Raw genomic sequence first — 20,415 nt, 5'->3', positions numbered from 1 at the left:
CAATTGATATGCATTGCATTCTTTTTCATGATAATTATTCAGAGAGAGACGATGAACCCATTCTATTATTATTGCGCTTGATTACCAAGTTCTATTCATCTTGTAAGGATAAAATCAAAGGCCACATTTCAAAGAACCTCAAAATGCATCCTTCAGTAGTGTCTTTTGATGCAAGCCTTGTGTGTTGAGCATGTTGTTTACATGTCTGTATATTGTGTGTGTATGGCCAGAACTGCCAAACACTGAATTGTGTGTTATTATTTTTATTTTTTTATATATTTTTTAAAGATTGGTTGTAATTTCATGTCGATGCCTTTTTAACGCAAGGCATTGGTAAAGCACACAAAGTACCTTAATATCAAGTAGTATTAAAATACAAACCACAGGGAAAGAAAATGTTGCAAATTTCTACCTTCAGAATTGAACTGAATTTGGCTGAAGTAGGCCTACTTTCATTGGGAGAGGTAAGTTTAGCTAACGGCATAAACCTGCAAGCCAGCAGGTCACACAAGTGTTTTGCGTTTGTATGAAATATCTTTTTGCACACCTGCTGTCTTTGGATAGGTACACAGGAGAGGGAAATAAAGCTAAAAGAGAGTAGTTCACCTACCAGTTTTTAATGCAATGTTTTGGTTGACCAAAAGGCTGCATCAATAAACTTTCATGTTAGACAGCATTCCAAAAACTATTCTCTGATAAAAATTGCATGGACGTCATTTGAATCAGGATGTTTACATGCATCCTTTCTCATGAGCTGTTGTCCTACACAGCCCGGGATCAAAAAAAGAAATTGCTACTATGGACACATCTTGTGGACACATGGTTATTACTAAGGGTTTGATATCACAATACTTAAGTTGCGTAGACATATCATGTAACACTTCTTCTCCATGCCCTCATTTAATATCCCTCATCTTGTTTCCCTCAAGTTAAAAGTGTTCCGCTGTAATGGCCATATCAGAGCGCTTACTGTATGAGGGGATGTCAATGGTACCATCCAGCAAATGGAGGGCTGTTAAATTGTTGATGATGCTGAGTGATGTCACATGGCTTGATTCAGAAGCTGTCATGTGACGTCGTTTTGGTAATGGACCTGGGCATCTATCTGCCTTACACACTGCTGCCCATTCGTACTAACACTGCTCTCTGTGTCTCCATCCCTCCATCTCTCTCTCTCTCTCCCTCCCTCTCTCTGATTACAGGCCAGCCCCGCCCCAATAATAGTCAACACTGATACTTTGGAGTCAGTACCTTATGTGAGTTTTCTCTTTTCTTTTCATTTGGGGCGACAAAGTATGTACAAATACATCTGTTATTGTTTTATTTGAAAACCATTAGCCTCCTCCTTTCGGCCATGCTACCAGGTTTAAGGTAGGGTAACAAAGCGTAACAAAAATAATCAGTGTTTCATTGCAGAACATAGCCTACCATATCTCAGTAAAACAAATGAGGTTGGTGTAGTTAATTATTGATAGTTATCATAAATAAAAGACTACACTTTGGTTAAGGTTAGGGTTGGGTTTGAATAAACAAATATATTCTACAAATGAGACTATGCAGAGTGTTAATCTCACGCTTTATGCATCGATTGTCACACTAGAGTTAATTAGTGTAAATCTCTGGATTTTACTGTGTACATAGTACATACAAGGCGGTGATAGTTCTCCGTGCTCGATAAAGTTGGCAGGCTTTGGGACCATAATAAATGTTGCTAATATACGCCTGCTTGCTTCCATGGCAGGCAATCAGAACTCTAGATTATGTCTGTCAGTGCTACTTTCCAGTGAAAGTCTAGACTAGTGGTTCAAAGTTCAAAAAATGTCATTTTAAGGACCACCATAACTCTGAGAGTGTACATGGGTCCATTTTGTTCCATTTGTACACTCTCAGACCTGTGGAGGTCCATTTGGAACCCCTCAAGGAACCCTGAGGGTCCCCAGGCCTCACTGTGAGAACAACTGGCTTAGACAGTCATTTTTCCCTACCAGGTGACAATACTCGTACTGTTTAGCCACTATGATGCAGCTGAAGGGAACATGTCTATGTACATGTAGATGCTAATTTATCTTCAACAATCAAGCTATTAATAGCTCTTAATGATTAGCCTGATAGCCTTCCAGCATCAAGACAAAGATTATGCACACCTATGGAATATAGCAGGTGACAAGTGTACTGTACTGTATACGAGGACAAAATAAGAGTTCACATAGATTCTTGCATAGAAAAAGGTTCATGGATGCATAAAAACTTCACATATTATGTCTGTGTGCTGCTACTCCTGTTCACACGCTTTATGAAGAGGAAGTGCTTGTTGCTAATTACCGTAATCACCTCAGCAAGAGACAGGAAGAGACAGCATCCCCTTCAACGCGTTTGTTGGCTTCTGGAATACTGTAGCTATTGTAATGTTGATAAGGAGGTAGACGTTCTACTTTTCCCCCTTGACGCAGGGCCTATTTAGCACAAAAATGTTAAGCAGCCGTGGGGACGACCATGCTGCATTTTTGCATCTCAAACTCTAAAAAGTAGATCATACCGTAGCTGGATGAAAGCTACAGTATTAGCTATTACAGTGAAAATGAACCTGCCAAACGTTTAATATTCCTATAGGCTCTAATGACATATACCGGTACATACATTATTTCTGTGTTCATGTACAGCACATTTACAGTACATACGTACTGTATGTTGCAATTTAATAAATGGAGCAAATGTCTTGGTTTTCAGGTCAATGGGACAGAAATTGAATATGAATTTGAAGAAATCACACTAGAGCGGGTGAGTACTGTATGGCACATAATAAAGCAATGTTTCGGGTTAACGTTTCACTTTTCTACAGTGGGGGGGACACACGCACACACCCAACAGGCCAACAGCACGCACAACAGCAAGGCCCGCTCCGCTCGATCCTGATTGGAGGAAGGCCCCCTCTATCCTGATTGGATGAAGGCTTTCTCACCCACCAAAGTCGAAACTAGGTTGTTTTTTTACCCCTGTGGTTCACTGGGGATAGGGAGGAACTAATTATAATCAGCACACTCTATAGTAGGGAATCCACCCTATCACAAAAAAGTGATATTTGAATTAAGTGAAATCACTGAATATACCTTTAACTTGTTTTAACATATATGCATGGACATTAAAAGATCCATGCTGATTCAATAGTGTATATAAAATGTACTCACTACTCATCAAAAACTATTACAAATATTCAGTGTCACCAACAACATGCAATGATGGCTTTTTTATTTAACATTTTGAACATGAATATACTGTAGGCTTCACATTAAATGCCTATAGTCTGTAATTAACTTAATGCCACCCTGTTGAAACATTGTCAGTTCAGCATGTATTAATAGGATGATAGTAGGCCTATGGCTTAGTTACGTTGAACACAAATTACGGTTATTTTCGGACCCATCTTAAAATAAAAAAACTGTTTATTTATATGCTGTATGCTACAGTAAAAACAGATTGATTCTACAGATTGAAGAATGTGCCAAATCACATTCTCAGTTCCATGTTAATGTGTGAGGGTACCAAGGTTGTCACAAGCTGTTCTAACAGCTCTAGTGTGATTTAAAACACTGGCAAGGCAACCCTAAGGCTGATGATAGATAACAGGTTCATTCTACCAAGAGATTTAAGGAAGCTAGCACTCTAGCTAGGTGGTGCTGTAGCACCTGCCCCTTTTCCCTCTGTATACAGCAATGTGCCCTTTTGAAAGTTTGTTTTTTGTGCAGTTTGTTCTTTTTTTTCTTTTTTTAGTACAGTGTACGGTATGTTGCATGCTGACTTCGATCAATTCTGGATTAAAATCCTCTAATATATTATTTATGCCCCAAAATCTATAAAGATCACACACTATTAAGGCAGCCAGTGCGATTCCACGCACTGCACAAGATGCCCTTTTTTACGCCTCTGGTAAGGCGGCTATCCAATCACCACTGAATGACTTTGTATCTATATCCTACTGTACATCATCAGTCCTCTCATCTGACCATAATAATTATGCTTCTTTAATTACAGACCTTAATTGATATTTGATATGGGATTTGATATTAGTGGGCTTTGTTGAGTCACCAGTGGTGGAAAGTAACTAAGTACATTTACTTAAGTACTGTACTTAAGTAAGTACTGTACAATCTTGAGGTATTTGTACTTTATATTCAGTACTTTTACTTCAACTCCACTACATTTCAGCTGCAAATATTTAACCCAGTACAATTATTTGAAAACTTTAGTTACTTTGTAGATTTAGATTATTATTACAAAACATACATTCATCACTTCAGCCCTATACATTTCGGCCATTTGAAAATAGCCAATCTACAAGCTCACAATTACTTGTAACGGAGTAGTTCTACATTGCAGTATTGACACGTTTACTTAAGTGAGACATTTGAGTACTTTTTCCACCACTGGATATAAGTGGTCTTTGTTGAGTCACTGCTCTCTCCTGTCCGGCTGCCACAGGGTAACTCAGGGTTGGGCTTTAGCATCGCCGGAGGAACGGACAACCCTCACATCGGAGACGATCCCGGCATCTTCATTACCAAGATTATCCCCGGAGGAGCTGCAGCCGAAGACGGACGCCTGCGGTCAGTTAGGTCCCAGATACACTACAGGGCACTGTTGATTTTGACAGCAGTCTTTAGATTTAGTTGTCGTCTTTTGAATACATTTTCATTTAGTTTTAGTCACATTTTAGTCATCTGAAAAGTTTTACCTTTGGTCTATAGTCGTAATGCCTTATTTTACACTTGGATTACATGCATGCTGAACATAGCCGATCAACAAGCATCGCAGCACGACGCGTTGTGTGCTTGTAGATCTGTTATTTTCAGAGCACCTGAGCACAACCAAGCATAATATGACATTTTAGTCTAGTTTTTATTTGCTGACGAAATTGTCAGTATATTTAGCCATTCTTTTAGTCATTATAGCTTAGTTTTTATTTAGTTTGCGGAAAAAGGTATGCGTATACCGGTAACTAATTCAGCAGCAGTAACATTAGCGCTTTCTCGCAGTCAGTTGATTCTTCATTGAAACCACCAGGATGAACACAGTTCTTATATGAGGATATCCAAGATATCCTATGGGGATTATTATAATACAAATAAAAAAGTACACGGACCAGTGGACTTAACGCCCTCTAGCGATATTGACGTCAGACTTCGGTGCGCTATTCACAATCTATGTAAAGCAGCTATATAGATTCACCATTTACACTATGTGACCATTGCACCTCTCCTCCGTACGCCCTCCCCTGCCTTCCAGAGTGAACGACTGCATTCTGAGGGTGAACGATGCGGACGTGTCTGAGGTGTCCCACAGCAGGGCGGTGGAGGCCCTCAAGGTGGCGGGCTCCATCGTCAGGCTCTACGTGCGTCGCCGCATGCCCATGATGGAGTCCGTCATCGAGATCAAACTCATCAAAGGACCAAAAGGTGGGAAACGTAACTCGCATGTTATTTACTAGGGACCCTATTATTTTGAATGCCGTTTCACTCCAAAACTGAGAATCAGGAAGTGAATAATCGCTATGTAACAGGTCCCACGAATGTTATTTAATTCACCCAAAAAATACATTTTGTAACCGGCGATCATATAGTTTAGAGAAATGAGGCGCAAATCAAGCTTGTTTTGATCCAAAAAGGAATCTGAGATATTACAATTCCAAAAACTGCATCCCCGTCACAGTTGTGAACCTTAATCAATTTATATTAAAAAAGCAACTGTATTTGCGTCACATACAAATATACTCGTTATATTCCCAGCTATGGGACGTTATCTGCCCCCGTTATCTGCTCCCCCCCCCCCCCCCCATATACTCCGTGTATGTAATGATTGAGCCCCACGGCAGCTTTTGGCATTGATCCAGCGGCATTGATCCAGCTATTGGACATAAAAGTCCGACCAGCATTTACCTCGGATTTTCAAACCTCTATAAATTGGAATTTTGGAGAGCTGTCCTTGGTGGATCTTCTGCCATCCAAAGTTTGGATCTATCTGGTGTCATTGTTGTTATAATGGTTTTTGGTAAATAATTTAAACCACTTAAACCCTCAATACTTGGTCTGCTCTTTCTTCCCTCTACACTCTTTGCTATTTTCTGTGTATGATGCTTGGGTTCAAGTGGTTCAATGTAGATCTGTGGTAGCTCGATCTGAGGACCCTCCCTCTGTAAAAGACCCATGCTGTAGTCACACAACAGTACACACACACACACACACACACACACACACACACACACACGTCCTCAACGTAACCAGCTAATCTTCTATGCACACAGGGCTTGGCTTCAGTATTGCTGGTGGCGTGGGAAATCAGCACATCCCTGGAGACAACAGCATATACGTCACCAAGATCATTGATGGTGGGGCAGCGCAGAAGGACTGCAGGCTTCAGGTCGGAGACAGGCTCATTATGGTGAGGCGTCGTCCTGGGCCTCATTTCACTGTCCACAACACAGATTCCTTGAATGAGATTATCTACTGTATGATATATTACCAGGACATAATTGCCTATGCAGCGCAATCCTCAGAACAATCTTCCGTCAAGCAAATTGCGTGATATAAAACCAAATACGATGGCAATGACAAATGCTGTGTGATATTTATCCCATACCCAGTACACCCTCGTAAAATGTCATTATTGTCATTAATTCATTAATGTCATTTATTTATTCATCATCCACCAATGCATTTTTTTCCTAGCTGAAAACGCAAGACGCTCCTCCAAACTGCCCAAAAGTTGAAAACGTTCCAGATAAAAATGCTATGCGTAAAGCGCAGAATAGATGCTCTATGCCTCGTCGCACTGCGGGTGTTTCCTACAGTACATGGCGTAAATATGTGGCACTCCCACTGAAAACTATTCAAAACATATGCCATGCTCGGGGAAACCACACCTTTTGAACATTATAGCCCCTTATATCCCCTGGACTGGCAGAAGAATAACTACCCAGAAAGAAAGAAAATCACACTTGTGTGAAGTGAGGGGCGCCTCACTTCTTTAAACGAGCACCGTACTCTGTTTGTTTAAAGTGCTCTAAATAAACCTTTCTATTGATATGTCACAGGAAAGGGTTTTACCTTCATATTCCCTTCATTGGATTGTATCATGACGTTGAAAGAGGGATTAGATTGGACTACAAGGTTACAAAATACTGTATATCCCCTGCAAGTTCACGTCATGCCAGCCCACGTACCCTGCCTGTGCATGTCAATTTCCCTGACATGAAACGAACAAAGCAGCGGCTTCGTGTTCCTATGATGCAGCCTCTCTGTAGTGCACAGTAATTGCACCGTCCCTCTTGAAGAGGGGCCTCTACGTGCTTAACCACCGCTTAATTCCATTACCCTCCCACCCTCCTCCTCTCTCCGGGAGACCATCTGTCATAATCTAGTCTGCTGAAGAAAGGGAGGCAGGGGAGGAGAGAGAGAGAGAGGGGGGACGCCATGCTGGCTTGACAGGCGGAGAACATTGGAAATACAAAGATAATAAGCGATAACTCCTCGCGCTCCCTCTCTCTCTCTCTCTCTCTCCTCTCCTCTCTGTGGCACACAGGTAAACAACTACACCCTGGAGGAGGTGAGCCACGAGGAGGCAGTGGCCGTGCTGAAGAACACGTCGGACGTGGTGTCGCTGAAGGTGGGGAAGCCCACCAATGTGTACTTATCAGATCCCTATGGGCCGCCTGATATCACACACTGTGAGTCCTCCTCCTACACCTCTGTAAGAGTTAGATAGGAGCCGCTTGGCTCCTATTTAGAATGCTTTTAGCTTTGGGATAGCAATGCATGGAGAATATATCTGTGGTTGTCAGGCAGAAAGGGGCAGAATCTGTATGTACGTAATTGTTAATTTTTTTTGTATGAAATTGTTCCACAAAAGCAATCTCACAACGCGTCAATCTGATTTATTTTAGAAATATTTTTAACAATTTTGAAAATGTTCACTTATAATGACAAGGTTTATGGGTATTATAAATATGAAACCAATATTTATAACATTTAATCAAAAGTATTAACAATGTTTCATTTGCTGAAAATTAACAGTTTTGGGCAAACAAGGCTTGTTGTCCTGCAGTGACGATATCTTCTGTACATATGTATGCTAATATACAGTACATGCATATTAGCCATATGCTGTACATGTCCTGCAAGGGGGGGGGGGGGGGGGGGGGCACAGTTAACAGCTGGAATGTATAGATGCTGTTTCAGACTGAGCATGTATCTATAAATCTATAAATGGTTCACGTTCATTTTCATTCAGTGTTCAGAGGCTTATATTTGACTTTGGGTGAGACCCTGTTTGATTGGAATAAACACAGGCGTCCCCTCACACGTTTGACAATAGTTTTCTCTGTCTTCATCCCTCCTTCCTCTCCAGCGTTCAATCCAGCAATGGAAAATCATATCTCTTCTGTCGGCAACAGCGGCACTCTGGAGTACAAGTCTGGTCTTCCCCCGATCTCCCCTGGGAATTACTCCCCCCTCCCTAAGCACTTACTGGGGGAAGAGGATGTAAACAGGTTGGATGGTTTTTCCTTCTTACGGTAATTACCTCCCTTCCTACCAGAGAAACACAGGTAGCAGTTTTGTCTAAACACCCCCTACCCCATCTGTGCTCCCCTGTCCAGTTGATTTATTGATGAACGTTTGTCTCTGTGACAAAACAATCTACATCAAAATCTGATTGTGGATTATGGTCTCATTTTCTCTCTGTTTTTTGGGTCACCTGTTCCTCCATCCCCACCAATAAATGTCTTGCATGTAGTGATTTTCAAAGCATGGGACCTAAAGCAGTTTACAGAATGATTACAATGGGTGCCTAAATCAAGTATAGTGACTTGCCCGTGCATCACATTTTCACAACAAACCAGTGCCCAGTAAAACTCAATTTTAAAACTGCTGGCAAAGCCTGATAAAGTCCTGTATTTCTATTGTATTGTCCAGTTGTGCCGGTCTCCATATTTTTTGTTGTTGTCTCCAGACATTGAGGTTTATGCCCTTTTGATTTAGCCCATCCGCTAAGCTTGGAAAGTTGTGTTTTTTAGTTCTGTCCACAGAGACAGTCTGGTTTTGATCACGCAAATTAACACAGTTTTGTAGGAAAAAACGAGTCTGCAGAACAGCAAGGTAGCAGCAAGGTTTCTTCATGGAGATTTTATGGTTGGAGAAGACTGCATGATTTCTTGACTTCTACCCCATCTCCTTTAGGACTAGTGATAGATATTATACTGTATCTCTTTAGCAAAACATACCTTTTTCTGAGGAGAAGTTGACACTCGTGTACATCAGGGATTAATTTCTCAGTCTCAATCCCTGAGGAAGGGTCAAAACATTAGAATTCAATACATCCTGCATCGTTGCTATGAGAGTGTGGCCTTTTCTTTAATTGTATACTTATTTACCAAGGTCAGCAGCACCTCATCATTGCTGGGTGCACTGTGCACCCTTCTCCTTCTCTCTGACATTCTCCCTCTCCAGTTTCATTAGTAACTATCACTGGTTCTCAAAGTGTTGTCTGGGGACCCACAGGGGTCCTTGAGGGTTTCCAGGGGTGCCCAGCTGAATTAGTTAGGAACCAAATGGAACATTACTAGTCTGTAACTCTTGAGCGCCCTATCTTCTGTCTGTCATTATTACTTTCCAACTGACACATTTCTCATTTTTACACCCATGCCAGCACTCACATTATCTATTATTTAGCGACCAAGGGCATGATGGTCTTAAACTGAAATGTGGTCTGGAGCAAACTGGGTGCATTGCTACAGTATCTTACGCACAGACGTGTGTAAGCATTTGGACCAGCTTTTAGTGGGCCTTATCAGCAGGTACGTAGTGACAGTGACAGATATTTCCCTACTATTTTGGACAGCGCAACAGGTTAACATCAAATTCAATCATGTTTTAATAAGTGGTTTAAAAACAGCTGAGAGTGAGCATATCATTGCTTGTCATGTCAATTTGTCATGTAAATACCAAGCTTAAGGGCAGCTGCTCTTAAAAGGAATGGGAAAAGACTGATTGGTTTAATTAATTAGTGTAATGCCCAAAACGCATGCATGACTAAGTCAGAGGCTTAATACAACCCCTTGGCGCCGGTTTTGCGACTAGATACGCAATTTGCACCCTACGTTCTAGACTGTGCGCCTACATCGGACCTGAGAGTGTACAAACTAAAGTGTACAAAGAATTTGACCTTACGGGTTCATTTGGTTCAATTTGTACACCCTCAGGCCAGGGTTAGATTAACACTGAAGATGTTTACAGTGGGGTATCAAATGGGGGTCCGTGGCCTAATGCAAACTGGGGTTTGTATTAGCAAAGTTATTTCTCATATTTGAGTCCAGTTCAAACGTGTATCCATGCAGTTTTGCTGAGAATGCTGCATAAGTATTCCCCCCCAGCTCAGCTCAACCTCTCTCTCACCTAATCCCATAACAATCTGCTACAAAGCTGAGCGAGCGTCCATGTAATACCAGGGCCATGGAGCAGGTCATCAGGTGTTGGCAGCGCGTGGTTGGTCGTGTATCCAGGCAGGTCTCAGGTGTAAGGTAGGTTACATTAAGAAGTACAGCCCATCTCAGTTACAAGCCGATTGTACGTCTGTTAGACAGCGGTGACCTTTGAGGCAGTTCATATAAGAGATACAAACATTGGCTGTCAAGAAGCTGTATCCGAGTTCCTGTTTTGTGCCATAATGGTTTGCAGTGTGTGACAGAAACGGCATCACACTAGACTAGATGTTGTGCACTTAAGGGTGGTGAAATAACATGGCAGTGATGAACAGAAGATGGACCTCTATGTAGGCCTATGGGTGTGTGCTTTATTCAGAGAAAGATTAGTCCTCCATTCTTTTGAGGTTAAGAGGTTTACCACTTCCTCTTAGTGGAGGTACGGTAGCTGCCTAATAGCCTTTCAGATTATCAGTCTGACCTGAAGTGTGCCACTCGTAGTGCAGGTCACTGTGGTCCACTACATGTACACCATGAACCGGTGATGTTTTGGATTATTCCTCTTGGTCTACTACTATAGTCTGTTCCTTTGCAATGTGCACGTTATTCTGAAAATCAAGCTGGTTCTTGATTAGAGGTGCAACTACTATCACAAGGACAGACAGACACATGGATGGACAGGGGCGAAAACATGATCCCTGGCACCGGCCGCTCCAGGCTGGCGGAGATAAAAATGAATAGTGGGAACCCAGGCAACGTGATGTGTGGCCTGGTGCAGTTGGGAATTGTTAATGCTCACAGAGAGCTTTATGTCAACATGCTGCTGCCTGCTGCCGGAGACAGCCAGTGGGGGGACGTGCTGTGATAAGAAGTGTGCCTTGTCTGAAATGGGTGCAAACACATGGCAGAGAGAGAGAGAGAGAGAGAGAGAGAGAGAGCGCGCGTTCATGCGCAAGGGTCCCAAAAGGACCCTCCAGATCTGTAACTCTGAGAGTTATGGGGGTCCTTGAAATTGTATACAGTATAGAGACCTGTTCGGTATGTCATTAATAGTGCTCGTGAGCTTGCTGTCCTGTCAATATAGTTCACATTCACACTAGTAGTGTGATGCATAATGCATTGCATATATTGAGTGTACAGCGAGACAGTAAGACACAGTAGCTGTGATTGATAACGATGAATGCCTAATTCCATGTGATCATAAAAGCGTGGAGCTTGTACTGATTCATAGGAAGACCGAAGGTGAGATAGGACGGATTGTAGACTTTTGGACACCAACGTGACTGAGTAGGAATACCACAGAAGAAGTCATCTCTACAACGTGCATGCTCCAATTAACACAGCTGGATTCACAGCAGTTCACGCTCCGAAAAGCTAACACGCAACCACCATAGCACGTTGAGTCAACGCTCATTTGTGCCAGATTAATCTTTGCATACAGCACATATAAGCTAGGGATGCACCGATATGGAAATTCTTGGCCGACACCGTTGTCTAAAATAACAATTTAGCCGATAGCCGATACTGATACAGATATTAGTTTATTTAGCTTTTTGGTGTTATTATTTCCCCCTTTTGTGCCAGAGAAACAAATAAATCTTCATTATAAGAAATAACTGTTCAGAATCTGCAGAGAGACACCACAAAATTGCTTTGATGCAAGTAACATGAAATCTGAACTGAAAGTGACTGGACTTAGTTAATGATAATATTTACTGTGATTTTATGGTAAGCTTACATTTCATATCACAAACACTATAGAGTAAAAACTCTCATAACCAGCAAAAAATTACAAATAAAAAAACAATACAGATGTTGACTGATAAAGGCAAATATTGGCCGATACAGATGTGTGGCCGATAAATTGCTGCATGCCTAAGCTCATCGGGTTCCGATGATTTAACTCTATAAACGGTTGATATTCAGTGTTCAGTGTATTAGAGGATGTGTCGTAATATCTGTTGTCAGTTAAAGTCCCCCACCGTGTGATGTTTGTTCTCTGTAAGCATGCTTCCAAGTGTCTCACAGAAAATGCATGCCTCTATCTGTCTAAATGCATTATTTCTGTATTTCTTTCATTGTGATTCTTGATCAGTGCCTCAAAAAAAAGAAACGATAAAAAGAAACGGCTGCTGAAACTCAAATAGCGATACTAAAGCATGCACTTTAGTATCGCTAAAAAAAACTAAGCCAGACAACTATTCCACAATCTCCGAATGCTATAGAGTCTGGAACTATAGCCCCCATGAGCTGAGTAAGGAAGCTGCCATTTCCATTCACGAAAATATATTTTAAATTATTATATATATATATATATAAATATATTTTATTTATTTTCCTTTTCTGCTAAGCAACAAGCTATATATGCTTAGATGATTTATATTTATATTAGGATAAATGTAGGCGACTGTAAAGACAAAACGGAAGTGGGCGAGGAAGCCCCACTTCTGGAAATTGCGGAGGCAACAGTCTGGTAACGCGAGACTAATAGGGGTGTAACAATATAGAAACTGCATCGAAAAATCTATTTTAATTTCAAGTGTATATCGAAATGTAAACAGCAACATATCGTATCGTTTGACTTTGTATCGAATCGTTTTGCAATGCAACTAATCGATTGTATCTATCGATTGTATCATATGCAGTATGTATTGTATCGTCAACCATGTATCGATTCGTGATATATATCGTATCGTTTGTATCGTTTCACCCCTAGTTATTGATGATGAGGAACTGTATCGAAAGCTGTTAACTTTTGCCATCTACTGTACCTCCAATTAGAAATCCCTCACTAGACGACGGAGAGGGTCACAGGTTTGATTCCCAGCACTTCCAGTTGAGGTGAGCCATCCTGACCAGTCATATCGCTCTTCGCATGCTCATCCTCCCATATCACACTGCTTCTCAACATCTGGCCCTTCTGAGGCCCACCAGGGGTCCGAACGGACCCTTATGGACCATTATGTAACTCTGAGAGTGTACAAATTGAACCATTTGTGGACCCCAATCTACTACACTGTGTTAATTTAACTTGTAGAAACGCAACCAATTTGGACACTCACAGTATTCAACACAAGATTAGGTTGATGATTATTATTATTATTATTATTATACACATTGCCCTGGAAGTTATTTCAATAACTGTGTGAATGAGTGTGAATGCTGAGTGAGTCTTTTGTCTTGTCTGGATTTGTGTTGTATATTATGCCTGAACAGACATCACTGTTCACTTTGTACATATTCATGTGAACATTTCTCTTTGACCTTTGGCCTTGCTACCACAGATCATATAATTTTATTCTTGACCACTTTCAACCTGGCATTACTATTTTGGACATGTTATAGAAGATCATTTCTGCATTGTGAGTTTGCAGAGGAATGACCACGTATCGCAGTATAGTTAATGGAGCATGATAAGAGGAGAATAGAAAGTCCCTAATGCTCATGATGACGCAAACACAGTATTTGTCTCTACTGTCCGTGCTTGTGGTAGAACTGGAGAAATGTGAATATTTACCGTAGCAGCCTAACCTTCTTTCCCTCTGTCCGTCCTTCACTGTTTCTTAATTGTCCTGTATCTTCTCGGAACTACTTGTCACTGCTCTGCTGACTCACCATCACATTATAAAGCACTAAAAGCACGCACCTCATTCTCTCCCCTCAACACTTTCTACACCCATGGATCCCCATCCAAACCACAAATCTTTAACTCATCTTCAGTGGACAAACATTTTATATTATATTACATTACATTCCTTACAGGCATCAGACATCTTTCCTTCCCCTCTCTTACCATCCCTTTTTCTTCATTTATTTTTCTGTCTTGCTGTCAGAGGTTATTTCCATCTCTCCCTCCTCCTCCTGTGTGTGCTAATCTCTGTGCGCTCTCTCTCTCTCTCTCTCTCTCTCTCTCTCTCTCTCTCTCTCTCTCTCTCTCTCTCTCTCTCGCGTCCCTTATAGGCCTCCTGAGCCAGTTTACAGCACTGTGAACAAGCTATGTGACCGAGCACCCTCCCCCAGACACTATTCCCCAGTGGAGTGTGACAAAAGCCCCCTCCTTCACTCCGTCCCCCTCCCAACCTATCACTTAGGCCTGTTCCCTGACACGGACGTCACCAGGTATACTTCCCACCACCACCATCACCACCTCCTCCTCCTCATCGTCCTCCACCTACCTACCTGACTACAGTATGTGCATGACATTGCATGTCCTTTTTTACCCTTCTTCCTTCATCATTCATTCACACAGCGGCCATTTTGCTGCGTGAATGTGGTCACATTCCACTCCGTCCTTTCTTGGTTCCCTGACGTCTGTTTCTCCTGAGCCATTGGTTCTCAAAGCGGGCTCCGGCGGGGACCCCCAGGGGACCCCCAGGGATCCTTGAAGGGATTCCAAGGGACCCCAGCCAAATGTGTTGTTAACACATAATCACTTTAACCTCATATACATCAGCTATTGAATGTAGCTGATCTCCAAGCTCACAACACAAATCTTGTATGGGGGGAGGGGGGCGGGGAGTCCTCCCTGGCATAGAAGCTCTTCAAATGCAATGGAATACAGTGCAGTGGAATACATATTAATTTGGTGTCCTTGACATGAAGAGGTTTGAGAACCACTGCTCTAAGCCACCGCACCTCTAGCAGTCTCCCTCCATCACAGTCTCTCAGGCCCATTAGCTCCCCCTCACTTATCTTTTGCCCACTTTGTGTGACTCACACTGTCAAGGCAGGTGGTTCATGGCATACTGTATTTACTTGGCAAACAAAGTGATGTCATGAGAGAGACATGATATGCCTCGCACAGAGGTTATGCAGTCACTCATTGATCCATGTTTGCATGCTGCATGCCCAATAACAACCAGACTATAACCGGACCATTACATCAGGCTTCATCTGTAGTTTGCCATCGCAATTGAATAACCTGTGTTTGTTTTAAATCCTTACCTATAATGCCTTACCCAACCCCCTCTGTTCACATCTACAGTATGTACTCATGTCGAGTACTTATATTCATGTAATACTTATTTATCAGTTACCGTGACTGGGTGAATGTGTGTGATGTCTGTTCCTCCCACTAACAGTCCTACAGTCATGAGTCCGACACCCTATCTAAACCCAAAACCCAACCCTATACCTAACCTCACAGTAAACCATGGGTTAGTTTTAACCTGCAACGGGTTAGTTACAACCTGCCGCGCATGTCGGGAGCCACGGTTGAGTTTTAACCCACAGCACGGGTTAGTTGTAACTGGCAGCTTATGTCGACCTAATGTCTGTCGGACTGTTAGTATATCTAACAAACGTATGCACCCCTTCTTGTCCAACCACTTGGTTTGACTGGTATCGTTCTCCCCCTTTTATCACTGCGCTGTAGCCCAGCACTGTACAGTACTTAGCTTTCACAAGTCTCAAGTGAGAAGAGAATATAAAAACCTGATGAGTTATCCGAGGATGAAGCCCATATAACATGAATGAGTGCTGAGGGACTGTAGGCGGCCAGAGATATCATCAATGGAGCACGACATATCGACAGCTGCAAGACTGCTTATGGCTGAGACTTTCTGACTATGCAGCCTATCAGAGTTAAAGATTTGATGAAGTGTCAAAATTGCTATAAGCATCCTTTTAACATGCAAAATGTATTTTCTGAGGAGGTTTTTTTTTGCCAAAAATGAATGTGTCAAAATGAGTGCTCTAGTCAATTTAAGCCTACTGTATGCTGCTTATTTATTAATTATATTTGTGTTGTCATTCCCTCAAACAGATAGGGGTAAGCAGGCAGCTATCCTACCTATACTGCCTTTGTTATCCAAAAGGATATGAAGATCTGATGTTGTACAACAGGAATAAACAAGTTAATAATTTGTATAGGAATCTTAAATAAAAAATACTAGGCATGGCGACTTACTTGCTTTAATTGGAATTGTTGTTACATTCATAGGATGTGAACGTAACCACAATGTGGATGTATTTCATGGGTAGGATGGTTTATGTCAGGCAGTAGTGACAGTAGTCTGGCTCTCTGGTGTTTGCCGCTCTAAGTATTAACATGTTGAAGGGACGTTTTGTGGATCATGGCATTTTGCATTTTGTGTTACATTTATTATGTTGAGAGCTGGGCACTCTGTGTGGTTTGTGGAGCAGGATTATAGTAGATATCACTAGAAGTGACTATTGACTTTGAACCCCTATTTTGTCCAATATAGTAAATGTGATTTTTACAGCTTCCTTTTATGGTTTGAAGAGGCCTGTATCTCCCTGCTGTGGACATTTATGATTTTGCGTCCTGTGATGTAACAAGGCATAAAGCAGATGACTACATATGAGCTAATGGATGGATACTGATCAGTATGCTCGCTTAGTCTCTCGGCACGTTAGAATGAAAGCATTTAAAAGAAAACTAGATGAGATGCAAAAATCTAAATCGGGTCAGTGGAAGTTGCTTCCAACACATTATGGATGGAAATAGTTGAGCTTGGCTGTGGAGTAGTTCATACATTCACCAGCAGATGGCAGAATAACATTTATGACGAGAAAAGATTGTCTGAGCTCTCTGAGCACAGTTTTCAGTGAAAGACAATGCCAGCAACAAGAACCAAGCAGCCAAGCCTCGACCTTAGCAGGTCTTCATCATGATGAAGGTCATGGTGGTCAAAATGTAGCCTGCTTGTTGTTGTTGTTTTGTCTGTAAATGCACTTTTAGGTCTTCAAATCAAGTCCACATTATTAATCCTTTGTAACCTGCCTGGGATATTTGACCAATTTTATCTGACATGATCTGGGGGGGGGGGGGGGGGGCAGTTATATTTCTGCTATGCTGGTGCTGTACTCGTGTGAATCTGCCTCAGATTCATAAAGCCTGCAATACTTGAGTGAGCCAAATGCTGCATTGTATTTGTGTTGGTGCGTAGCTGACTGTGTATGCATCTTGTTGTACCCCAGTCTCTGTGTGAGTTTGTGTGCAAGCAGCAGAAGAAGTGCCAGAGAAAGAGCACGTGTATGGATGTGTGTGTGAGAGAGTGTGACGAGGTTCCTTTTCCATCAGAATTGGGACAAGTGGTCCTAAAGTAGAGCACCGTTCCCCCTGTGGGCTCCGACCGCCTTTGTGCTCCGCCTTGCACTGAGCGACAGAGAAGGCTTGTGTCCGCGGCGGCACATACACTCACACACGCCAGTACTGTTGGCTGCAACACCTCGTTCTACACACAGCCTCGTCCACCACTGTTGGTGAAAGATGCTGAGACCCACAGAGCCCCCCGAGCTGACGTGCTATCTGAACTCTGTGTACAGGGAACCCAGGAAGATGATGCTCCACAAAGGCTCCACAGGTCTGGGCTTCAACATCGTGGGCGGCGAGGACGGCGAGGGAATCTTCGTGTCCTTCATCCTGGCCGGGGGTCCTGCCGACCTGAGCGGAGAGCTGCGGCGAGGGGACCAGATCTTATCGGTTAGTAGCTTTGCTCACCACCGTGTACCCCTCCCATCTGAGAATATGCCAGGAACCTTATTTTTTTATATTTCTGAAACATGTTAACAACACAAAGTGTACAAGATTTGTGTTGTTAAAATGTTTCAGAAATATATTAAAAAAAAGATTGAGCTTGTGGACAGTTGTTTGTTACATTTGGCTGGGAACTCCTGGGGGTCCCCACTTTGAGAACCACTGGGTTAGTGTACACACATTTTGCCACTTACCTTAGTTGTAGTATTTCTTATGAATCATAGATTCAATGATATACAGCAGTATATATAAAGTTAAAGTTGTGTGTCTGTGGCTGGTGGGGTGGACTGTGCCCAAATGTGGACGTCAGTTCAAATCTGCGTTGTTAAGCAAGGCCATGTGTTTTTTCTGACATCACATGCCCATAAAATGGAGATCCCCAACATTAGCATCAATCAGTGTTGTTAGGTCACGGTTTCGGTTGTGTGTGTGCCGTCAGACCGGTGTTCGATCAGTGGGAGAGAGGCAGACGGGAACAGAGGAAGAAGATATGAGATGATAATGTATGATGACGTATGATGATAAGAGCGCCCTCGCTTCACATGGGTGTGATGTTTCCTGTTATTGCGACTGTAGGTCGCAGATTACTATGAAAACCTGCAAAACCCGCCCGTTGATCTGCCAGTCACGCCTCCATATATGGTTATCAGTCCATCACGCCTCGCAACATCACGCCTCATGATACGTCACGCCACCATATATGATGTCAGTCCATCATGCCTCGTGACACGCTCCATATATGGCCGTCTCCATATATGAAGATCACGACACTGAACTCATCAAACCCTGGATAGCCAATGGAGAAGACTGGATCATCACCTAGATCTGCATATATGGAGCCGGCCAGCAACTCTAGATCTGACCTCAAACCCTTAGATCTCCATATATGGAGCTGACCTGTTCTGACATTCCATATGTTGATCCTTCCCCACCCCTCCTTCCTCTTCGATGTCTCCCGATGGACAACTATCCATTCAAACTCTAGACGGGCCCGCCCAAAGTTATTAGTGCAGCCGCGCCCGGTAGCCGGCGAAAACTAGAGTTCTCAACATCCCCGGAAATTAAGGCCCGGCCCTACCTTGGCCATCATCAAACCCTGTATACTCAAGACACTGCCCCCGTTGCCACCCATTTTGTTCCAAAAATGTGTTTTGCAAATATCCACCTGTTGATGCACTATAACTGTCCAATGTGAAAAGGATGGGATATATTCCTCAGCCTAGTAGGAAAGTGCGTGAAAGATTTGAGGCTTTTTGTTCAAACGGGCCAATCCTGCAAACTTTGAAAGTCAATGTTATTCATATTTCATATTCCATTAGGATGTAATATGAAATATCGGACAGATCGTTCTTGAGCACATGACTATAGAGATACTGTGTAACGATATCTTGGATTTTTGGAGAGAATCTGGAGGAGTAATATAAAAAAATGTGTTTTACAAAAGTTGGCGTCCTGGTGGAAAATTTGGGGCAGAGGTTCATCGTTGGCATCCAGGGAGTGTGTGTGGAAGGTTTGGTATCGACCGGGTTAACGGTGCCGGAGATTAGCTGTACATAGACGGGCGGGCGGACAGACGGACGGAGTACAAAACATACTCTTCCCATGCCTTCGGCTGGTGGAGACAATAATAATAATAACCAGGATAATTGTCAATTTACAATTTAGGCATTTAACAGACACTCTTATTCCCGAGCGATTTACAGTAAGTTCTGCAGAAATTGGCCTCATCGTGGCTAGGCAGATGTGGAAAAGGCAGGGCAAAGGTTTTGTCTTGGCCTCTAGGGAGTGAGCATGCAAAGTTGTACACAGATCGGTGCAATTATATGTAAGAACATGAATTGGCCTGTTATAGCGCCACCATGAGTCCGCTTTTTTTATGTGGCATTTCTTCCCCTGCCTAGTGGTAATGTGTGTCCATAATTTCACGGAAATCGCACAGTACAGTGTTCATGATTTGAGACATTTTGTTCAAAATGGACAAATCTGCAGAACTTTGGAAGGCAATCTTAACCGTATACCGAGTTGCGATAAAATGTGTACGGGTAATATAAAGAAATGTGTTTTGCAAAAGTAGGCCTCATGGTGGCGCTATAACAGGCCGTTGTGGTATAAATTGGGGCAGAGGTTCATCGTTGGCATCTAATTTGGGTAGGAAATAAGTGCTCCTTCTGCCCACCCATGCTAATGCCACATGATTGTACAGACAATTAGACTGTCAAATTTCATAAAAGTGTCATGGTTTACTGAGGTCAGCCAATTGCTAAATAAACCTGGCACTGTCAGCATGTTAGTTTTATTCTATCAGTAACTGAGTCTTCCACGGTATCTTGATGGAACCAGACAGATTACATTCAACACTGGCCTGGTTCTGAAGTCTAAGAATAGCTTGCTCTCTTGGGTACACATTCATTTCTCTCACTGTTTGATATATCTAACAGACCACGAG

At 42.4% G+C, this 20,415-nt stretch overlaps 1 protein-coding gene across 1 annotated transcript in view; it reads left to right on the top strand.

The window, feature by feature from the left end:
• Positions 1–20,415, top strand: part of dlg2 (discs, large homolog 2) — a 173,044-nt gene that overhangs the window by 122,054 nt on the left and 30,575 nt on the right. Inside the window, exons 4-13 of the mRNA XM_083778062.1 lie at positions 1,203–1,256; positions 2,728–2,778; positions 4,477–4,601; positions 5,281–5,450; positions 6,296–6,432; positions 7,573–7,717; positions 8,398–8,563; positions 13,250–13,309; positions 14,429–14,587; positions 17,759–17,915. Of these exons, the coding sequence (XP_083634188.1) occupies positions 1,203–1,256; positions 2,728–2,778; positions 4,477–4,601; positions 5,281–5,450; positions 6,296–6,432; positions 7,573–7,717; positions 8,398–8,563; positions 13,250–13,309; positions 14,429–14,587; positions 17,759–17,915 (1,224 nt within the window). The remainder of the gene's footprint in view (positions 1–1,202; positions 1,257–2,727; positions 2,779–4,476; positions 4,602–5,280; positions 5,451–6,295; positions 6,433–7,572; positions 7,718–8,397; positions 8,564–13,249; positions 13,310–14,428; positions 14,588–17,758; positions 17,916–20,415) is intronic.

This window comes from Protomyctophum parallelum (assembly GCF_964188405.1).
Source record: "Protomyctophum parallelum genome assembly, chromosome: 1".
NCBI lineage: Eukaryota > Metazoa > Chordata > Actinopteri > Myctophiformes > Myctophidae > Protomyctophum > Protomyctophum parallelum.
The sequence above is the reverse complement of the archived record's forward strand: the minus strand, read 5'-3'. Positions and strand labels throughout refer to the sequence as shown.